A 22,955-nucleotide genomic window follows, 5' to 3' on the forward strand; every position below is an offset into this window, starting at 1 on the left:
GCCATCTTTTACTTCCTGGGCGCCATGGTGCTTCCCACCTGGGCCCCTCCCCTAAGCACTTCATCTCTTCCTTCACATCGCAGCTAAGTAAATTTGACTTCCGCAGGGAAGCCCTTCCACACCCAACCCTCAGTCCAGCATCCACGTTCCTGGTATATATCCTCATGACGCGCTCTGCTCCTCTTTCATACTGTTCATCACACTATTCTTGGAGGGGCTATTTGCATCATTACATGTTTCATGTAGCTCTTCCCCACTGCCAGAGGATGTGATCCCTGCCAACTTCCCTGCTCTATCCTTATTGTAGTCACTCCATATATGATTACTGTTCTCTTAGAACCTTTAGTCTAGCCAGTATGATTCTTTAAAAGACTTACACTGAATAAGATTCAAACGAGGGAAAAGGAAAGGAAGGCTTCCTGGAGGAGGGGGCCTTGAAGAGCCCAAAGAAAGGACAGGAAGAGACATGGTCCAAAGCAGAGGGAGGTGAGGGGAATGTGCCACTTGGCTGAAGCTGTTCTTTTTTTTCCTTCCTCTGATAGATTCCCAGTGAACATAGTAAGCGCTCAACAAATACATGTTGACTTGAGACATTAATGAATATGCTTGGTGTGTTATGGGAACCTGGCTTCATGGAAAGATTTATGCAGAGGGTTAGAAGAGATTAAGATGGGAAGGGTGCATTAAGGTTTCAAGTTTCATTTAGTTTGGGTTTAATGGTCTGCATAACTAGGATTTTTACTTTTTCAAAATATTTAAAGAAAAAAATTTTTAAGTTAAAAAAAATCAAATAGAGCAGAATTCTATGAAACACGAAGTTGAAGCCTCTTCCTTCCCCAACCCATTTCCCCAAAGTAGCCATTGCTAACAGATGGGCCTATATTCTTCCAAATATGTTCAAATTATATATAAGTATATTGGATATATATTTATATATATAATACATATATCCAATATCCAGTTGGATATATTTATATTTTTATATATTTATATATATATTTAGAAATATATTTTCACAAATGGGATTCAGCCTGAGCCTACTGAGGCAAATCATATTTTTCATTTATCAGTGAAGGATCATTTCCATGTCTGCACATACAGATTTTCTGTATTACTTTTAATGGTTGTGCTGTGTTTAAGGAGATTGTCTAATCAAAGAAGAAACAAGAGCAAAATAAGATAAACTAAAATTCCGGGAGGAAATCTAGGATGAATCAAAACATAATGGTGGAAATGAGCCATCTGTGGAAGTGACCCAAGAGACTGTCTGAAATGTGACTGAAGAATTTCTGAAACACCCCAAATTCAATCCCAGTCTAACTGCACTATACTATACTGATTTGTGTGTGTGTGTCTTGTCTCCTCGACAGACTGCCAACTGCTTGAGGTCAGGGACTCTACGTCTATTTGTGTGTGCCATTCAGGTGCCTGGAATATAGTAGGCATTCAGTAAATGTTGGTTGAATTGAATGGGAGAACATCAGAGAGGCATACTGGAGTATGATCATAACTAAGAAAGTACAGACAATTTATTACAGTATCCTCTGTCTATAAAGAAAGAATTACAAAATAAAAAAGATGAATCTCAACAGCCTTAGGAAAACCATCCACCTTGTCACTAACATGACCCAAACTTCTGGTGCACACAAGAATAGTCATGCTGTCATAAATTTGGGGTTCTGTAAAAATTTCAGGAAATCAACCAGCCAGGGTTGTATCATTATTGTTTCAGCATAAATTTTAAGAAGTTCATTTTATTTAAATTTTAAAATCCAAAATAAGTATTCTTTGTGGCCAGTTTCCATCAGCACATGATTAACAAATCTGAACTGAAATCACATTATGCACAATTCTGCAATTCTGGGTAAACAAATTTTAAAAAATCAATATTCATCTTTTATTCAAGGTTGTTTTTTTTTCTTCATCTAAATACTAAAATTATCATCTGTTTCCCTTCTTATGAAACTATGCCTTTCATGTAAAGTTGTAAATCTGCCTTTGTGGTAACTAAGCAGAAACGGAGAAAAGGACTGGCGACAGTGCCGCCAGCCAGCAGAGTCCTCTCTTCTGATGACAGTACACTGAAAAGGTCAAAGAAGAGCCCTCCACAACAGTTTAATCACAGTCCCCAGCAAACAGAGGGATACACTGATCACAGTTAATACACTGACTACAAATAAGAGGACTGCAAAGGCAACAGAAAGCCAAGAGCACCCAAATAAAATTTTTCCTTATTTCCTAAGAATTGATGATGTGATGGCAAAAAGGAATTGTAAACATGGTTAAGCTGGCATATTTCCCTCTGTCCATCAGAAACAAGTTGGCTTGTTTCCTGGGTAGAGAATACAATTGCAAAGAACAAACAAGGCTTTGCTTAAATCTCCAAGCAGGAAACATGATTGAAGATAGTACAGATTTCAGAGAAAGTGTTGGAAATTTTGGAATGCACTTAAAACCAAAGGGAATATAAAAAGACAAATACTGCCAGTATTTCATGCAAACAAAAGTTCAGATTAGGTGGACGGTATGACCAGGTCTCAAACTCTGATGTCACTATATGAATGGTCCTGAACTCGGCCCCTCACTGAGATTCCCCAGCCACTGCCCAGAATGGAACTTGGAGCACAATATAGTCCTCCACCGTGTTCTTCTGTGCAGTTACTTTCATTTTAAATAAAAACCACCCTTCAAAAAAAAAAAAAACCCAAACATCAAGACTATAGACTAAAAATTCCAGAGCATATGGAGAATACTGACATCGTAATGTATTTGGAAAGTTTGAACTCTTCAGAGGACGCTTTAATTAAACGACAGTCTCTGATCTCGTGATACTATAAGTTGAACCCCTATGAAGTGATTTTTGGCAGGCAGGGGAGATGTCTTTCTCTCTGGAACTCAGGATATTTCTGATAAAATAATTTTGGAGAGATTAACCTAGATGAATGATCTCCGAATCAAGGAAACGGTTTCTTCTTAACATTGAAATGAAGTAAAACCATCTCTGATCCACTTCTTCTCTGACTCTAAGTGAAATCAATTCTTATGTTTCATTGAGTCAAAGACAAACCTTTTTCTTTTCTTTTTTAGCATGTCTGAGATTGGAGCTCATCCCTCCACTGCGAAAACAAACATAAGCTCGCATTGCGTCTACCCCTGCCACCACGCCAGCTCCGTAACAGCCCTGCTGTACACATAGTGTTAATATTGCTTTGGGAAAATGCAAGGAAAAAGAGCTATCTATCTCAGGGGAAGGCCTCCCACACAGTGAACCGAGGGCATAGGCAGAACTAGGAGCTGGCTCAGGAATGGATGAGAAACAAGCACCCCCTTGCCCCCAGGATGTGAGGAGAAGATGATCCTTGAAATGGTGAGAGGCCCCGATCCTGTTATTACAAAGGATGGGGGTTCAAGCCACTCTATGTAATGTTAAGTACAGGTGAAAGCAGGGGCTGCAGGATCTGCGGACCCCTGGGTGACAGTTACAGCACCAAGGAGTAACAGGTGGAGATCAAGAGCACAAGCTCAGGTTCTGGAGTCAGGCTCACCTTGGTTCAGTTTTCAGCCAACTGGTGGGAACACCTACCCTGTGACCTCAGACAAATTACCTAATCTTTCCTAGGCATCAGTTTTCTCATCTATAAAAGAGAAATAACCAGAACAATACCCTAAGCATGACCTGTTGTTACACTGTGTTCGTTAAAAGAAGGACCCCAAGGCACAGCAGTGTCAGACACCCTTCAGTGTGGCTGCTGGTTAGACCGGGGTGTTTCCAGCGACTATGCATTTGCCCAACAGCAGCCCAAGCAAAACTGTTGCCAGGGCTCTCGTGTCTGCGCCTCATTGACCCTTGGCTCCTGACTGAGCCTGTTTCCCCAGCCTTCAGTGGGTTCTCAGAGCTACCGCATCGGCTCCTTGTCTGTTGTCAGTTTCTGTTGCTGGTGACCAACAGCACTGAGTCGTACAGGAGGGCTTCAGAAGAATCTGGTAGCAGTGTTCACCTCTGGGAGAGGGGATGCATTTTTCATCGCGTACTGCTTTATGTTTGGTTCTTTTAACCATGTGCGTTCACTACTCTTCAAATTAAAAATAGTTTAAAGGAGTGTCATTTAAATGAATCTGCTGTTTACAGTGTCCCAACAGAGCATCATCTGGACAAGAAAACTGTGGACTTGAGTGCAGTAGTAGCAGCAGGTGCAGGATGGAAGGTTAAGTTTTGCTCTCTAACCTTGGCTCATACCCTCTTGCAGGCGAGAGAGTCTGAACCTGGAGTGTTGGGGCCAGAATTCGAGAGGTCTGTGAACTTGAAGAAGAAAGAATAAAAAGAGAGAGACAGCAAACCATAGTAGCATCTGTGACTTTGTCACCAAGAAAAATCACAGATATTTTCATATCACATTACAGTTGTTGCAGTATCTCAAAATATCATTTACACTCATCAGTACTTCTAAATTTCCTTAGTTATTACACCTGCCACCAGATCTTATTTAATGCATTAAAAAGGAAGCACGTATATCACTATGCCACACATTGATTTTTTAAAGATTCTGATAACTGTGTATGAATGATGGTGGGCCTGCTTTGCAATTATATCTACTTTATGCCTTTTTAAAGCATTATGCTGAGAAGAGGTCCATAGTCTTACCAGACTGTCAAAGGGGTCTACTGTTTACATACTGTACACATATAAACACACTCATACACACACATACACATGCACACACAGAGAAAAGTTGAAAATTTATGCCAAAGCTCTTCATCTTCTGCCTCCCCACCCCACTCCTTGCTTTATCCATTGTTTTTCTTCCTAATTTCCTTGCCTATAAAATGGGGACTGTGTCTTTTCCTTTTTTATACAAACCATGTAAGCTGTAGAGTTTTAATTTTTTGAAAGAAATTCAAACCATCAAACTGGCAAAAACAGTTTGACAAGTGATAGTCTACAATTTACTGTTCAAGGATATCAGTAGGTCATAATTTTGTGTTTCTAGACAGGATGGTTAATGGCTAAGAACCATGGGTGTAGGATCCCATGCTGGCTAGCTCCGAGTGTTGCCTCTGCCTCTCACCTAAACATGTGGCCTTGTGGAACTTCCCTGGAGGTCCAGTGGTAAAAAAGATTAGTGCTTCCACTGCAGGGGCATGGGTTCAATTCCTGATCATAGACCCTCACAGTGTGAACACATCTTCACTGTGCAGCCAAAAATAACTAACACAAAACCAAAGACATACAGCCTTAGGCTAATTACCGATACCCCCTGAGTCTCATTTACTTCATCTGAAAAGGAAGATACCTGGTCTACTTGCCCTACAAGTTCACACTATTTATGCAATAATAACAGTAACTGGTGGTAATGATTAAGCTCACAGGACCTGGCACATAGTAGGAAACCAAAGTAAGTAGTTGCCTCTGGGGAAAGAGGCCAGAGATTTAGGTGGGAGACTTGATTTTCATTGCATACGTATTACATTACTTGAATGCAGTTAAGTGTTAGCAATTAAAGTCATTCAGTCTAGAAACACAAAAGCTTGATCCACCAATAAGATCCTAGGTGATCAATATTAATTTACTTACTCCTTTATGTGTCCTAAGTGAAAATTTAATCTGAGAAGAAATCGAAGGAGAATTCTTCCTACACTTGATTATGTTAAATAAGCATGTGCTCCAATTTAATTTAACGAGAGGGATAGAGACATCCTTGCTACGGCTCTTCTTTCATTCCTTAAGCAAGCCCTTATTTATAGAATGTTAAGTTTCCCCTGTACCGAACTTTGTACCACCTCCACTTCCACCCCCAGGGGACCTATGGAGGTGTGGGTGGGAGAGAACTGCAGCTCTAAAGGAAATCTTTCCTCTGGAATTAAATATCTTCTCAATATCCAAGGAAAAGTCTGAGAGGGCTTCCTTCTTTTCAGTGAACAGCCAGATTTCCTGGTGGCTCAGATGGTAAAAGAATCTGCCTGCAGTGCAGGAGACGCGGGTTTGATCCCTGGGTCAGGAAGATCCCCTGGAGAAGGGCATGGCAACCCACTCCAGTATTCCTGCCTGGGGAATCCCATGGACAGAAGAGCCTGGAGGGCTACAGTCTCTGGGGTTACAAAGAGTTGGACATGACTAAGCAACTAACACTTTAAAATATGAGGAGAATGAAAGCACCAGTATACACTCCAGAACCAAAAAAGATGAAAAGTCAGTTGGCCTTTGAACTAGTCATAACTCAGAATCTTGATCTGTGTGGAGCATCCTTATAGGTGGCAATAGAGAAAAGGTCTGTGTTTTTAAAAGCAGCACGAGATCTATCCTGTCCTTAGACACTAACCACACAGGGGGGAAAAAATACATGTGATATAAAATGCAGGGCTGCAAGCTGAGTTCAGGGATGTACCCGGCAGAAGTGTAATGAAAGAACATAACTCTTTCAGGCATTCGATTCATCCAACCAACCAGATGTGCTTGCTGTCCAAGCGGTGAGTGCAAGTGGCTGCAGTGAGAAAACTGAACAAGAGATGCCCCTGCCCTCCAGGAGGACACAGACCACAGGACTTAGCAAAGATTTGCTCTCTAAGGAATGCTCACGGAGTGGCAGTGAGGACAACATCTGAAGACGTGAGTTTTTAAAATTGCCGAAACTGTAGCTATTGTCGGCAAAATGTAGACTGTGAAAGAAAACTCTATAGCACAAAAACAACAACAACAAAACCTGAGTTTTCATTAAAGAAAGAAATTGCAAGGGGAAAGACGAGGTGGAGAGAAATCTAGAAATTAAGAGAGACTGATAAGGCATAACAACCAATTGTAATGTATGGACCTTATTTGAATCATAATTTAAGCCAATGATTACTGAAAATTCTAACATTTAAAAATCAGAAATTGACATGCTGGGTATTTGATGATGTTGAGAAATTATCGTTAATATCTTAGGTGAGGGTACTGAAATTATTTATGGATGATGAAATAGTACGTCTTAGACGTGTTTTAGAATGATGTGAGGGGGTAAGTGGATGGGGACGTAGATGAGTCATGATTGGCCACGGACTGGTCTTACTGGGACTCTGCCTATGGAGTCATTATATTTTTATCTATTTGTTTTGTGTGTGTTGAACGCTTCTGTTAAGATTTGCTTATTTTTTAATTACCAGGAAAGGTAGAGAGGTGATGAAAATCGTGCCGTTCTCTGCCTGCAGAGAGGCTCAAGTTCAGCACGAGACTCTCCTTAGACCCTCTCTTACTTGGGTCACATGTGCAGGACCATGCTTCTTATTTCATGTCATTTCCTTGGCCTGGGGATTCTGGTTCTTTTTCTGGGCATGGTGAGAGATTTTGAACTGATCTAGCTGCCTTTGGGAGGTAGACAGACCACATTAGCCTCCTTAGCCCAGGACTCCACTCTCGAGGCTGGACCTTCAGCTACAGACTGACATCCACCTGCAGGACCTAGGGGCAAGCCAGCCTGCGGAAGGGCCAGATGGTCTAGAAGCAGTAGGAAGGGAGCAGCTCACTTTCTGCTGGGCGTGAGGAGGCTTCTCAGGAAATGTTCAAATCCTAAAGCAAACTAGAACCATTTGGATGCCCCAAAATATGTGATGCTGTCCCTCCTTGCTTTCTTTGGATGTTTCTCTCTCTCTGGGGACATGCTTTCCCATATTTCTTCCTCTCTTCTGTCACCCCAGTCTGTACCAACATTCCTACATTCCAAGTTCTCCATAATTTGGCACCTGAGTCTGCCCTGGACAGGAACAGATAGGCAGAAATAGCAATGCAATACCATGTGGGGACTATCGGGTTGGTCAGGGTGTTTTAGATGATAATTAATGCCCAATGTTAGTGAAGGTGCTGGGAAGGAGGCATGGCACCCCCTCTTGGAAGGGCAATCTGCCACTTGGTATCTAAAGCTTTAAAAATGTGCATATCTTTTGCCACAGTATTTCTCCTTCTGGGAATTTATCCTACAGGAATTAGCTATGCACAAAATTAATGTGTGAGAATGTTCCTGATGGAACTATTAGGGAAAAAAAAAAAATTTGTGAACAACCTACATATCCAGCGACAAAGGACTGTCTAACTCCTGTTAAAGCCAGGCAGTGGAGTACCATGGAGACATTAAAATCATGTCTTAGTTGCATATTTAAGACCAGGGAAACATTCATACTATATTAAATAGAAAAGCAGATTATCGAACAGTATATATCCTATGATGGCAACCATTCAAAGGCAAAGAAACAATATATACCAAAGCATTGTCTGTGATTTCTGAATTACAAGATTAGGTACAATTCGAATATAATTTTAATATGCTTCTTTGTAATTCTCTGCTTTTTCCAATATTTTTTCCACTGCTTACTTTTTAAATCAGGGGAGGAAAACCCACCTCACTTTATTTACCAAGAGAAGTAAAACAAGTACAGAGCAAAGTAAATGTTTGTGGCTGTCTTCTCCCATCTCACTACCCATCAGACTGAAGGCCCATATCTACAAATGACAACACTTAGAATAATAATTATAGCAAATGCTCCCTGCAGGCTTTCCGTTGGCCAGTTATGGGTGCTGAGCTCTCTCTCTGCATTTTCTCATTTAGTCCTCACCACCCTGCGACCGAATAGGTGTTCATCTCCTGCCCCAGGTGGGCAACTCAGACTTGAAGAGATGTTTAGTAACCTGCCTGTAGACCGACGGCTCTCAGATAAGCCAGGCTTCTGACCTGATCTGATTCTAGAACCATTCTCTGGTTCAAAGACACTCAGCCCTTCCAAGCCCAGAAAGGAGTTTCATGCTATGTCCTAATATCCTAAGAAATGCCATGCTCCATCCAAACCAGAAAATTCTGTCTCTAGGAAAAAGCACCAGATGATAAATTATCGGAGAGGGGTCTACCTACCCATCATGGAAATGTCTCTAGAGAATTGGTATTTATGACTTCAGCCTGTGGCCTCTGTTGGAGTGAGAAGCTTTAAAATTTTTTAACTTCCCCGTCAGGGAGTTCTTTGGTTATATTTTGGTTCTTTGGGTATATTTTTTACTTTTTCCCTCAAATTCTGCTCTCTTTAAGAATCTTGCACCACCTTAGCCATGCCCATTGTCTTTTCTCCATTTCTGAGCCCATAACCTGGTTTATGGAAGGTACTGATGTAAGTGTATTAGTTGAATGCACAAATGTAGGAGGGATGATGGTGTGATCACTCACCAAGAGCCAGACATCCTGGAATGCGAAGTCAAGTGGGCCTTAGGAAGCATCATTATGAACAAAGCTAGTGGAGGTGATGGAATTCCAGTTGAGCTATTTCAAATCCTAAAAGATGATGCTGTGAAAGTGCTGCATTCAGTATGCCAGCAAATTTGGAAAACTCAGCAGTGGCCACAGGACTGGAAAAGGTCAGTTTTCATTCCAGTCCCAAAGAAAGGCAATGCCAACGAATGTTCAAACTACCACACAATTGCATTCATCTCACACACTAGCAAAGTAATGTTCAAAATTCTCCAAGCCAGGCTTCAACAATACGTGAACCATGAACTTCCAGATGTTCAAGCTGGATTTAGAAAAGGCAGAGGAACCAGAGATCAAATTACCAACATCTGCTGGATCACTGAAAAAGCAAGAGAGTTCCAGAAAAACATCCACTTCTGCTTCATTGACTATGCCAAAGCCTTTGGCTGTGTGGATCACAACAAACTGGAAAACTCTTAAAGAGATGGGAAAACCAGACCACCTGACCTGCCTCCTGAGAAATCTGTATACAGGTCAAGAAGCAACAGTTAGAACAGGAAATAGAACAACGGACTGGTTCCAAATTGGGAAAGGAGTACATCAAAGCTGTATATTGTCACCCTGTTTATTTAACTTATATGCAGAGTACATCGTGCAAAATGCCGGGGTGTATTAAGCACAAGCTAGGATCAGGATTGCTAGGAGAAATATTAATAACCTCAGATATGCAGATGACACCACCCTCATGTCAGAAAGTGAAGAAGAACTAAAGAGCATATTGATGAAAGTGAAAGAGGAGAGAGAAAATGTTGACTTAAAACTCAGCATTCAGAAAACTAAGATCATGGCATCATGTCCCATTACTTCATGGCAAATAGATGGGGAAACAATGGAAATAGTGAGAGACTTTTTTTCTGGGAGGGGGCTCCAAAATCACTGCAGATGGTGACTTCAGCCATGAAATTAAAAGATGCTTGCTCCTTGGAAGAAAAGTTATGACCAACCTGGATCATAAAAAGGATATTAAAAAGTATATTAAAAAGCAGAGACATTACTCTGCCAACAAAGTTCCATCTAGTCGAGGCTGTGGTTTTTCCAGTAGTCATGTATGGGATGTGAGAGTTGGACTGTAAAGAAAGCTGAGCACTGAAGAATTGATGCTTTTGAACTGTGGTGTTGGAGAAGACTCTTGAGAGTCCCTTGGACTGCAAGGAGATCAAACCAGTCCATCCTAAAGAAAATCAGTCCTGGATATTCATTAGAAGTACTGATGCTGAAACTCCAATACTTTTGCCACCTGATGCGAAGAACTGACTCACTGGAAAAGACCCTGATGCTGGGAAAGCTTGAAGGCAGGAGGAGAAAGGGACAATGGTTGGATGGCATCACTGACTCGATGGACATGAGTTTGAGCAAGCTCCAGGAGTTGGTGAGGCCTGGCATGCTGCAGTCCATGGGGTCACAAAGAGTCAGATACGACTGAGCAACTAAACTGAATTGAAGAGGCATGAGGGTATGGATTGTGTCTATCTTGGTAAGCACTATATCTCTGGCCTGTAGCTTGTAAGTACCCAATACAGAAAGTCTCAGATAGATGAGGCTAACTAATGAATGAATTACTTTATGTTGGGTCTTATCTACTTGCCAGAGAATTTTTATCTTTTTAGTCTGTCTAAATTATAGCTTACCTTCTTACCTTCTCTTTAATTGCTTTAGTTGTAGGTTCTTTAAGATTTCTTTCTTAAAGTGCTGAGATCAGATTTGCAACCATTGCCCCTGGTAGAATTTACCTTGGCTTTGCACAAAGGAATTGTCAAGTACTTTATTTCTGTGCCCCAAAGCTTTTTCCTGCTGAAATAAACTTCCCCACCCTCTCCTAAAGCAGAGCTGCTCCTTCTGCTAGCTGGGTCACTTTGCCAGGCAGCCAAGACTTTTTTCCCCCTGGACTCCTCTGGGTCAGGAACCAGTGAGTTGAGCTCTAAGGACTTGCCAAAGCTTTCTATTAATGCTAGTCCCTACAAACATCCCATATCCCACCCTGCCACCTTCAGCCAGAACTCCATCTCCCAGCGCAACCTGCCAGATTGTGTTTCTGAAAGGTTTGAGGCAGTTCCTGGCCAAAGGTTCTTTACCTGCTTCACCTGCAGCGAAGGGTACAGGTCCAAGTTCAAAGCTACCTCCCCTACACTAAGATCTTGGGTGAGCAGAATGCTTCAAATGAGTTCCCCTGATTAAGCATTCTTGAGCCCATTGCAGGTTCCCTGGGAAGTTGGATCCAATGCCCAGGCTCCAAAGACAATTGTCTTAGAAGTCTGGAAGCTGCTTATTTTTAAGTATGAGAGCCCAATTAATTGATGTGGTTGTCTGGTGCAAAGGAAGAAATGCAAGGCAAGAGGCAGGTAAGGAGCAGTATCTTTTGGGAAAACTGGGGACGGGGAGTGAGTTAGACATATTCAGGCTGAAAATTCACTTATTTAACAAATACAGAGATATTGGGCTTCCCTGGTGGCTGAGATGGTAAAGAACCTGCCTGCAGTGCGGGAGATCTGGGTTCAATCCCCGAGTCGGGAAGATCCCCTGGCGAAGGGAATGGCAACCCACTCCAGTATTTTTGCCTGGAGAAATCCATGGACAGAGGATCCTGGTGGGCAACAGTCCATGGGGTTGCAAAGAGTTGGATGTGACTGAGTGAATAACACTTTGACTTTAAGAGATATTATAATAGATATCTTAAAATGTGGACAGATAAGTGTATTTAACTGATGTATAGAAGTTTAACAAACATATACAAAACATTCACATAATAAGTGTGCACAGTTCAAAAAATATTCACAAACCAAATTCCAGATCAGAAAACAAACCCTTACCAGCACCCCAGAAGCCCCCATTATGACCCCAAATTTTACCTACTTTGAACCTTAAGTGAAATCATGCAGTGTGTAGTTTTTTGGATCTGGCTGCTTTGGTCAATATTATGTTCATGAAACTCATGTATAGTGTAGTAGTGGTTAGTTGATTCTTATTGATGTATATTATTTTATCTTGATTTATTTATGGGTGCCACACTTGATGGTTATTCAGGAAATTTCCAGCATAGGACTATTACATAGCACTATTACAAATAGTGCTGCTATGAACATTCTAGTGCCTGTCTTTTTGTGAACTTAAGTACACACTTCTGCTGGGTATATACTTAGGAGTGGAATTGTTGGGTTATAAGGAATGCACATATTCAAATTTAATTGTTACTGCCAACCAATTTTCCAAGTGTTTACCCTCTACTCCAAATTTTCCCAGTTTTACACTTCACCAGCCAGCTCAAGTTAATTGTCTAGATGGTGTTTTTTGTGATTTTCTTGGCATGGTCCTTAGGAGAATGGGTTCTTAAAACAGTCTCTTGCCAGCTGTGTGACCTTGGACATGTTATCTGTGTAATGGGCACATTGGCTATAGGTACTGACTTTATAGGACAACACTGAGAACTGACTAGAGTGGATATTTAGCTACTCCTGTGCCTGGCATACAAAAGGCCCTCAGTAATAAGTAATCATCTACTGATGGCCACGTCTACAATGCGGGAGACCTGGGTTTGATCCCTGGGTCGGGAAGATCCCCTGGAGAAGGAAATGGCAATCCACTCCAGTACTCTTGCCTGGAAAATCCCATGGACAGAGGAGCCTGGTAGGCTACAGTCCATGGGGCTGCAAAGAGTCAGACACGACTGAGCGCCTTCACTCACTGATGGCCACCCTAGCTGAACCCCCAAAGTGGGAGGGTCTGTATGTGAGAGGGAGACAGGGATGGAACCAGAAAGAGATTTATTCATTCTTGGTGGAGTGCTGCTTAGCACTGTCACAGTTGCTATTTTGTTATCTAAGCCCAGTTTGCAAAACTGCAGAGGTGAGCACAGAGACGGAAGTCTTTACCTAGGTGAGGAGAAAAGATGGGATTCGCGTGAACTAGTGAGAACTCAAGAAAACTGGGCAGGAAAGAGCTTTTCTGTTCTTACACACACCTAGCAAAGCCAAACCAAACCAACCAAGCAAACAAAACAGTACCAAGAGATTCACTTGTAGAGCGATCACAGAGTTTGGGATTCCTATCCAACAGGCCATCCAACTCAGACCTACTCTGCCCGGCAGACTTCCAGAAGTTTGGGCGAACCTGGAATCAGTTCCTCTTACCCCTTTGGCCCCTCCAGTCCCTCCTTTTCACTGCCGGCTTAACTCCAGCTCTTAGCACTTAACTAACGCTAATACCTTTGGGCAGGCTCCACCGCGGAGTTTAACTAGCTGCCAAGTTAAATAACGCGGAGGATCCTAAGCCGTCTTCCCAGGGAGTTAGAAATCCGACAGCATCCGAGCTACAGGGTCTGTTACTCCTCCAAAATGCCTTTTTATTTCATATATATATATAATGCACACTTATATGCATGTACACAGTGTATAAAATATATGTAAAATATAACTGTTCTTTGTAAACTATTGTTTCCTTTGAGTTTTACCTGGAAATCACGTGGCAAGAAAAAAAGGCATTTACAAGATGACTACCTGCCCCCACTACTGCTCGGGACTAGCAAACTGAGACATGCAGGTATTGGATTCAGAGTCCTAATCAAAAGGCATTTTAAGTGAAGGGTTGTGGAGAGCAGTGAACATATATACATATACATACAATATACTTACGTGTGCATATATATGCGTGAGTGTGGTTATATGTGCATCGAAAGCCGAGGGGACAGCAAGCACACCAAACCTGGCGTGTAGGGGCTGCAGATCTGCTCTCTGGGGAAGAGTCCCTCTGGCCAAAGAGTGCGCACACTGCCCCGGATTTCCAGACGAGGTGGAAGTCCTCTGCAGAGATTGAGGTGGGGGTTGAGAGGGTCCTGGAAACTGTAACAGGTTCACAGCACCATCCCCCTCCCTCCTTGGCAGCAAAGCCGGCTGCCCTTGATGTACAGGCATCTCTCCTCTTCGAGGGTGAAAACCAGTCTGTGGGTGCACTGAGATTTGCAAACCAGTCCCCGGATGCGAGGGGCGCTGTGAAACAGCCGGGTGCAGTGGGCCGGGCGCTTCGCCACCCTGGCTGTGGGCGCCGCAGCATCTCCCAGGACGCGGGCAGATGCAGACGGCTCTGGCCCATCTGTCCCTGGAGGCCCGGGCCCAAGACTGTGCTCCCGCGGTATGCGTTACCGGCGACCGGGGCGCTCCGGGCCTTGCCTGGCCGGGGGATCAGGGCCTCTTTTGTCTCCCCGACGCACTAATCCAGCTCACTGCGGGCACTAAAGGCGGAGGCCCCTGGGCCTTGGACAAGCACGCCGCTGGCAAGCCGGTTCGAATGTTTTCAATAAAATGCTTCCTAGGGGATTGAAGAAAAAAAAAAAGGAGATCGCAAAAGAATTTCTCTGCAGAAGTTAATCTATTTTCAGCGATTAAACGCAGCACCGGGTAAATCCGATCCTAAATATCCCTTTAGAAAGAATAAGGAAAAAAGGGAGACTCCTTAAACCATGACGTTTGTTTGGTTTGGGTTTGTTTATTTGGTTGATTTGGTTTTTGTTTATTTGTTTCCAAACGAGTTTCAGAGCAGCGGTGAAAAAGAATATCAAATATGCCCAGTGGGCATTTCCCCAAACTCAGCAGCCTCCAGCCTTCAGTGGCCCCCAAGCTACTCAGCTCCCTGGAGAGAGGAGACAGGATGTTATATTATGTATTGCAACCTAATAATAGGGTGAGGAAATAATTATAATCCTAATACTTAAAAAAAAAAGCACCTCTTGCCATCTAGCACCAGGAGATACAAGCCACCAAGGCTGGAATTGCAACACTTCTGTGGAGCAGAAATGCTTGCCTTTTCCCTCTGCCATCTCAGAAGTAATGCAAACGTGTGAGCTTTTGCTCCCGAGGTGGGTTTTCCTCTGAGGTTGTCTACACCCCAGGAAGGCGTCTGCTAAGTAATTTATTCTAAAGTGAGGGCGATTTCTGGCATTAAGACATTTTTGAAAACAAAAGTCATCCTTACAGTGTTCGGCTTAGTGACCATAAAAAGGCCCGAGGGAGGGGGTAAAGGGAGGAAGACTCTAGCCGTGCCAGTCATATTTAATATGCTTCCCACAAGAGAAGCCTCTGCAAAATCAATAGACAGCCGCCAGCTGTGCTTAAACCTGCGATTTCAATTAAAACATTGCGCTCCGGTCCCTGGTTGAGCCTGGATCCGCAGTCAGTGGTGTGCGAGCGGCTTGGCCCCGGGCGCGGCGTCCCACAGCAGCCGATCCCCGAGGTCGCGGTCCGGGTCAGGCCCAGCGGCGTTGCGGAGCACCGGGCCGTGGCACCCTGCTCTGCAGCGTGGGAAGAGCACCGGCCGCGAGAGGCGTCAGTCGCAACCCTGGCAGTGTTTCCCCACCGCGGCCGAGCTGTGGAGGCCCAAACGTGGGCCAGATGGGCCGAGACGAAAGCGTCTGGCTTTCGGCGGAGGCGCCCAGGAGGAGAAGGGCCTGAAGCTGAGGCCACAGGGCCCAAGAGGACCCCACGGTGGGTCCAGGGCTGACAGGCCGAGCTCAAAGAGCTGCAGCCCGCGCCGTCCAGCAAGGCCGGCAGCCTCTGGCCTGGCTGCTCCAGGACTGCGGGCAGGCAACCTCTTGTCATCTGGCCCCTGGGGCAGAGCGGTGTGCTGAGTGAGGCCTAGTGGGCCTTGCTTGCGCCGCGGCCACAGGTGCCTTGTTTGGGGCTGAGACCAAGGCACTGGCCCCTCAGAGCCACGTGTATGCTAGTCTGGATTGGGAGAGAGCCTGGGATTTCTTATCTATCTGGATAGTCACTGCTCACTCCTCTCCTAGAACCATTGCTTAAAAGGACAGGACTTGCTTAGAGTAGATTTTGGAAAACAACTGTCGGAGGGATCCACATCCCTGAAATAGTTGCTCTCCGGCTAGCCTTCTATTGCCTTACTGTAGAGTTACTCCAGATTTTTTTTCCTTCACTAAAAATGTGTGGGTGGAAAAATGTTGTCCTTATTCTTGAAGAACCCCTCCAAGAACTCCGAAAAATTGTCACATTTCCATACTGTCGGGCACCCCCCCCCCACCCCGCCCCTTTCTAAAAAGCATTTCAGCCTCGGGGTAAAAAAGATGCTGCGGTTGAGAATGAATTTAGAGGGCTGGGAGCAGCAAATCGAAATCTCAGCATTGCCTCCACCAAGTGCCACGGTTCCCCAGTCCTCTATTATTCTGCCTGAAATCATCTCGTTTACAGAAAATATTTGTTTGCACTATTAGTTGGTACTGGAGTTAATTACTCAATGTGTTAACGTGAAGTAATATGTATAAAAGTAGGATCAGTGTTTATTGTGTGGGTGAGCTGTTGAGCGGTGCTTGAATAAACTGCAATTAGGGTTAGATAGAGATTAATTAACATGTGAGTGGCAAGGTGTAAAATAGTTTCCAACCCTCCACTTCAATATAATCTGCAGGCAGGGAAGGAGAAGTTTGTGGAAGCTAATTAAATACTTTCATAAAAGCCAGTGTATTCACCCAACATTTGGAAAGAGAGGCACATTAGGGGCAACTTGTTTTTACCCAAATGTTTTCTTTCTGTGGAGGTAGCACTCCTTTGTGATGCTGGGGAGAGAGAGAGGGCTTCTGCAGCTACGAAAAGCACTAGGGATGGCAAGGCAGGTTCATGGGAAGTCTTTGGAAGCCTTTCAGCCTGATGGAGCTTTCAGACCAGCAGATCTTTCGAGCTGCTGCGGAGATCAACAATTACCCAAACTGGAAAGGGGGTTGGGGTGCAAATGCTGATGGCTGAACAGGATCCACAGGAAAGTCGGAATAGAAATGCAGGTTATGAGACCTTCCGGTGTTATTGATACTGTTTCAATTTCAGGGTGAGTTTTTGATTTGTTTCCTGCTTGGTGGTGGGGTGGGGTAGGGGGTAGTTTATCTGTCTTGTTTTTACCTTAACATAGGGATGGGGGCATACTGAGTCTGGAATTCTGCCTCTCAGAACATCTAAATTAAATGGGGTATATGGAAATGTTCTCTTCCAGAGGAGTTAGCCTCTTTCTAGCTTTGAAATTTGGAAGTTGGGGGTGGCGGGGTTGGAATGCTGGATAACAGATTTAAGACTGCTGAATTTGGGGGTAGTTTCCAGGCTTGGCAGGGTGGAAGAATTAAACCACGGCTGTGGCCATCCAGGGCACTTTCCCCCGGAGACGTTTCTCTCTGCTCCCTCTCCTAGCGTTCCAAGTACACTTTTCCTTTTCTTTACCTGCCACATCCATATCGTGTCTGCAGTTACACGTCAGAGGGGGAGTGGGTAGAAAAGAGAAATTCCAAAGGGGAGAAAGGAGTGGTTTGCCTGAATTTAAAACTAGACCTTTCCTGTCTCTTTCCCCTGCTGGTTTTCCTGGGATGTTTTGCATGAGAGAGGCCTGGGATGGGGCACTCAACTGAGAAGGGAGAGGGTTTTCTTCCCACCAGCACTTTCTGGAGCTCCACAAGATCTTACACCTTTGGAGAGAGAATTCACTATCAAACCCTCAGCCCTGTTTGCTCATATTATACCAACCATAATCCTCTGAAACTGTAGTTGCTGCTACAAAGCTCCTGGTCTTGCAAAAGCCGGCAGGCAAGATATAATTGTCCAGCAAACAAAACCCTCCAAAAGTTTTTTTTTTCTTTAACCCCAGAATCTCCCTTCTCCTTTCCTAAACCTAATTCTCTCCCTCGCTCTCTTGCTAGCCGCTGTCCCCCTCCCCATTAGAACCCTCAACCTCGATCACTTTTGTTGTCGCCAAGAGCACCCGGCCTGTTGAAAGTGCTGGAGCGTCTTTGAGCAGTTTGTTGTGATACGCAGGTGGAATGGTCTGCAAACAGATGAATTCAGCCCCTCCAAACCGAGCGCGGAGTGCGCTGCTTTTGTGGCGAGGCACAAAACGCTGAATTCCTCCGAACTTACTTGGGGCCTGTCTAGAAAAGGGCCTTTTCTTCCCTCTGCGTGTACCTCTGGCCACACTAAGTCTCTGCCCGCCCCCCTTCAGTCCTCCTCCCTCTCCCCTCTGATAATCCTTCTCTTTATTTTAGAAAAACACAAAACCCGGTTCCACGCGGTGCTTTAGTGGCTAAAAGTGAAAGAGCTGCCTTGGCAGAATTCAGCTCTATGAATCACTTCGGAAAATTGGTTCGACTGAATGGCCTTAGGAGGAAAAACGTTTTAATAGGATCCAGGGGAGGTTCTGCTGTTTCAATCTGCTCCTTAAACAGGTGGAGATTGGACCGTCTCAATTATACAAACAGTAAGTACCCGTCAGCGGGGAGACCTGCCCTCGGAATCCTCCTCGCTCACAGCCCTGAACCGGCAGCGGAGTTGGGCTTTGCCTCAGAAACCCGATCACAAATCAGCGATCCCTATCAATCAAGCTCTCAAACAGCCCTCCCGCTCAGGGTGCAGCCTCCCTCAGCCGCAGGCGGAGAGCGAGTCGGAGAGGGGGACGCGCACCCTCCAGGCGCCAAAACCCCCAGGATCTGGGCTCGCGGCCTTGCTCCTACGGACGCTACGGGGTCGTCCTTTGGCTGCGGGAACTCTCTCCCGACCTCCGACGCCAGCCAAGGCGAGCTGGTTGTTTTTGCATAAATTAATATTTCCCCATTAACAAGTTCCCCCCTCCAAACGCGGCGCCCGCGTCCCTGCGCCACATCCTAATGAGGTAATTATCATTTGCGCGTGTTCGGGGCTGGCGCCGGCTCCGTGGGTAAATGGCAGTTTATTAGCACGATGCCCAGCGCGGCTGCAGAGGGCTAAGGGATACTTCGGTGACTAGACGGACACCCAGGGGCCCTTTGAGGCGGCGCGCCCGGGACCCCGTGCCCTCTCCACGTCCCCCAAACCTATAGGCCCCCAAAGTTGTGAATCACGCACGGAACTCTGCCTGGGTTTGGGCTCCCCCCCCCTTTTTTTTTCCACCGGCAAAACCATCACGATTCCTCCCCCTCCCCCTCCCGTCTCTTCCCTCCTTCCCGATTCGCGAACCGCTCGCACTTTCTCGAGGGGAGCGCGGGCGCCAGTTGCCTCCTTTTAAAGTTTGAGGGGCGGTGGCGGCGGCGGCCGGCAGGCGCGGTGGAACACAGGGGCCGCTACAGGAGCCGCGCCGCCGCCCATGTCATTCCACTTCAAGTGACTTCATGTGATGTCAGCTGAATGTAAAAGACAGTGATCTCACGCGGAGGGGAAGATGTTTGCCATCAAAATGTGACAGAGGAGACAGGCTGCATGGCTCGGACCGCATCTCCTTGGCGGTGGGGGAAAGAGGTAAATGCGAGGTGGCTCTCCCGGTCCTCTTTAACTTTGCCCCTTCACTATCTAGCTCCCAGCACGCGTGGCGGAGGCCGGGGTCCAGGGAGCGGCTCAGGGGGGTTAATTTGAGGCTCTTTTCTTTCTTTCTTTTTCTCCCTCTCTCTTCCTCCTCTGTAAACCCTCCCCCCCTTTCCCCCCTTTCAAAGTCCCGGGGCAGGGGCTGGTGGGTTCCTTTGCGCGGCGGGTTAATGGGCGGTAATTTGGTACCCTTGGGTGCACTTTGTTCTGCCCCTGTTCATTTGAATGCAAATGGGTGACCTGAACCCGACAAGGTGCTTATTAAATTGCGGTTTCCCTCCCTGCCTTTTCCGGAATGCAGACTTAGAGGAGAGAGGCTGCGCCCTGGCCCAGTCCGGTACGACTCGGCTCGGCGCGCCATGGCAAGCTCGGCTTCCCTGGAGACCATGGTGCCCCCGGCCTGCCCGCGCGCAGGAGCGTCGCCGGCCACTTCCAAGACTCTGGCCTTTTCCATCGAGCGCATCATGGCTAAGACGTCGGAGCCCCGCGCGCCCTTTGAGCCCCGGCCGGGGGCACTGGACGCGGATAGCGGCCAGGGCAAGAAATTGCTCAACCTCTGCTCGCCGCTGCCCTGTATGATCCCCCTCCAGCCCCTAGGCTACGAGGTGCCGTCCAAGACGCTGCTCAGTTACTCTGAGCTCTGGAAAAGCAGCCTCCGGGCGGGCGGCAGCGGCGGCGGCGGAGGAGGAGGTGGAGGCGGCGGTGGGGGGGCCCCGGTGTGCGGCGCCAGCGGCTTGTGCAAAACCAACTGTGGCGTGTGCTGCAAGGCCGAGCTGGGCCTGGTACCGTCGGCGCTGCCCGCGGGCAGGGTCATCAAGCCGCAGGTCATCAACCAGGCGGTGGGGCTTCCGGCCAGCGGCTCGCTCTACTACTTCAACTACCTGGACTCCGCCACGTACCCGCCGTCTGAGCTCCTTGGCGGCCACCTCTTCCCGTCCGGTCTCCTCAACACACAGACCCCCGCTGCTCTGGCTGCGCACCCCAAGCTGTTTCTGCTGGAGAACGCCAAGTTGGCCGGCCTGACCGCGGACAAGTTTGCCCATCCAGCCCCCTACGCTCATAAGGAGCGCTTGCCTGCGCCGCTGGAGCAGGTGCTGAAGGAGAACTCGGGCCTGACTGCTGAACGCGGCGGAGTCAAGGGCCACAGCAAGCTGCCCGGGGGCTCAGCAGACGGCAAGCCTAAAAACTTCACCTGCGAGGTGTGCGGAAAGGTGAGGCTCGGGGTCCTCGGAGCCTGGGAGGGGTGAGCAGCTGCTTCCTTGAGGGGCAGCCTGGACGGCCCCTTTCTCAAATTTGGGAGCTCCCTAGTAGCTGTCTACTCGAATTGAGGGCACAGTTGGGCCTCAGTTTCCTTTTCTGTAAAATGGGGATGCCTTTGTCAGCTGCCTCACAGGACTGGCACGAACAGTGGATTCGGCAGCTCTTTACAAAAGGAAAAGGGCTCTGGTTTCTGAAGGGGATATTGGTTGGGGGAGGTGGTCTCTGCGCGACAGCACCCCCTCAACCCTGCCCAGGCGGACTCGGACAGACAGCCACAAGGCCCCCTTGTGTGCTTCTATAGGTGTTTAACGCTCACTATAACCTCACCCGCCACATGCCAGTCCACACCGGAGCCAGACCGTTCGTGTGCAAAGTCTGTGGCAAAGGCTTCCGCCAAGCCAGCACGCTCTGCAGACACAAAATTATCCACACCCAGGTACGTGGGCCCCGGGTGTGGCCCAACCCGTACCCAACACCCGGAACTAAGTGATGGGGATGGGGAGAGAATGACCAAGGGTTCCCCTTATAACCTCCACCAGAGGCCCCTGTCCCTTCGGTGTGCCCCTTCCAGGTGCCCCCCAAGGTGGCTTCTCCTGGCCGGGGCCTCAGCCTCATGATACGCACGCCCTTCTCCGCAGGAAAAGCCGCATAAATGCAACCAGTGCGGCAAAGCCTTCAACCGCAGCTCCACGCTCAACACACACATTCGCATCCACGCGGGCTACAAGCCCTTCGTCTGTGAATTTTGCGGCAAAGGCTTTCACCAAAAAGGTAACGTGCGGGGCGAGGCCCTCTCCTCACCTCCCCTTGGGTCTCGGCAGGTCATCGCTAGCGGGAAGGCAAAGAAGGATCTGGAGAGAGAGCAGAGAGCGCGCGAGGGCCGCGGGCTCAGGCGCAGCATTTCTTTGGAATCGGGTTGTACGGGGTTTCGGTGGAAGCTCTCCGGGTTGGATTAGTAGAGCTCGCTGGACTCAAGCTGGTTGCGCGGGGAGACTGTGAATTTGGGAGATGGGAAGAAGGAAAGGGGTATAGGGAAAGGAAGTTGGAGGAAGACAAGGTATCGCCCTATGGCGGAAGCATCCCTTTGTAGCCGGGATTCTTTTGAAAATGGAGAAAAAAAAAATTTTGAGGCGTAATCCACCTCCTGGGAACAATTTAGAATGGGGGAACCCGCTACTGTCTCCAGCATTCCGCTTGGATTTTCCCAGGCACGTTCGGATCTCCAAATGGTAGTTAGGGGACAACAGGGAGTAACTTTAAAAATAATAATAATAGGGGACGAAGCCCGGGTTCATGCGAATTTCTTCGAGCGAGGCGGCGGCCCGGACAAGGGCCCCATGCGTCTCTCTGGGCAGCACAAAAGTTTCCGGGCCGGCGGAGCTCAGCGGGAGGGATGCTGCGCGGGCCTCAGGCCCCGGCGGGGCTGGGACGCGGGGCGGCTACGCGGGACTCGGCCCTGCATCCTATAGTGAGAGCCCGGGGCTTGACGCGTACGAAGTTTGACAACTTCTTCACTCGGAGAGGTCGCGCCTGCCTAGCCAAGCGTCGCCTTCTTTACGCGGGCACCTGAGCCAACCCCGGGACACCCGGCCCCTCCCCGTCCCACTTTATCCCCCCCCCCCTTTTTGTTTTTGGTCTCCTGTAGGGAACTACAAGAATCACAAGCTGACCCACAGCGGCGAGAAGCAGTACAAATGTACCATTTGCAACAAGGCCTTCCACCAGGTCTATAACCTGACCTTCCACATGCACACCCACAACGACAAGAAGCCTTTCACGTGCGCCACTTGCGGCAAAGGGTTTTGCAGAAACTTTGACTTAAAGAAACACGTGCGCAAACTCCACGACAGCGTGGGCCCCACCGCCCCCTCCACAAAGGACCTGACTCGGACAGTGCAGAGCTGAGAGCTCCTGCCTCACCCTCCCTTCCAGTCCTATCCAACCCCCAAACAGATCACACGTATAAACTTTCTAAAATTAAGAGAAAGGAGAGAGAGAGAGAGAGAGAGAGAAAAGCTATAGCAGAAAGGCTAAAATCTATTTATCGAAACCAGCATATTTTTGGAAAGCTAAACGTTTCCTCGATGACTGGCAGCAAACGCCTGGCTCCCCACCTTTGTATATTCGG

The 22,955-nt window shown here is 47.1% G+C and overlaps 1 protein-coding gene across 1 annotated transcript; it reads left to right on the forward strand.

The window, feature by feature from the left end:
* The first annotated feature begins 19,926 nt into the window (after positions 1–19,926).
* Positions 19,927–22,732, forward strand: FEZF2 (FEZ family zinc finger 2). The gene is made up of 4 exons (XM_069562144.1): positions 19,927–20,778; positions 21,129–21,263; positions 21,466–21,598; positions 22,473–22,732. Exons 1-4 carry the CDS (start codon positions 19,927–19,929, stop codon positions 22,730–22,732), a joined length of 1,380 nt encoding a protein of 459 aa, XP_069418245.1.
* Positions 22,733–22,955: the final 223 nt, after the last annotated feature.

This window comes from Ovis canadensis, chromosome 19 (assembly GCF_042477335.2).
Source record: "Ovis canadensis isolate MfBH-ARS-UI-01 breed Bighorn chromosome 19, ARS-UI_OviCan_v2, whole genome shotgun sequence".
NCBI classification, from domain to species: Eukaryota; Metazoa; Chordata; class Mammalia; order Artiodactyla; family Bovidae; genus Ovis; species Ovis canadensis.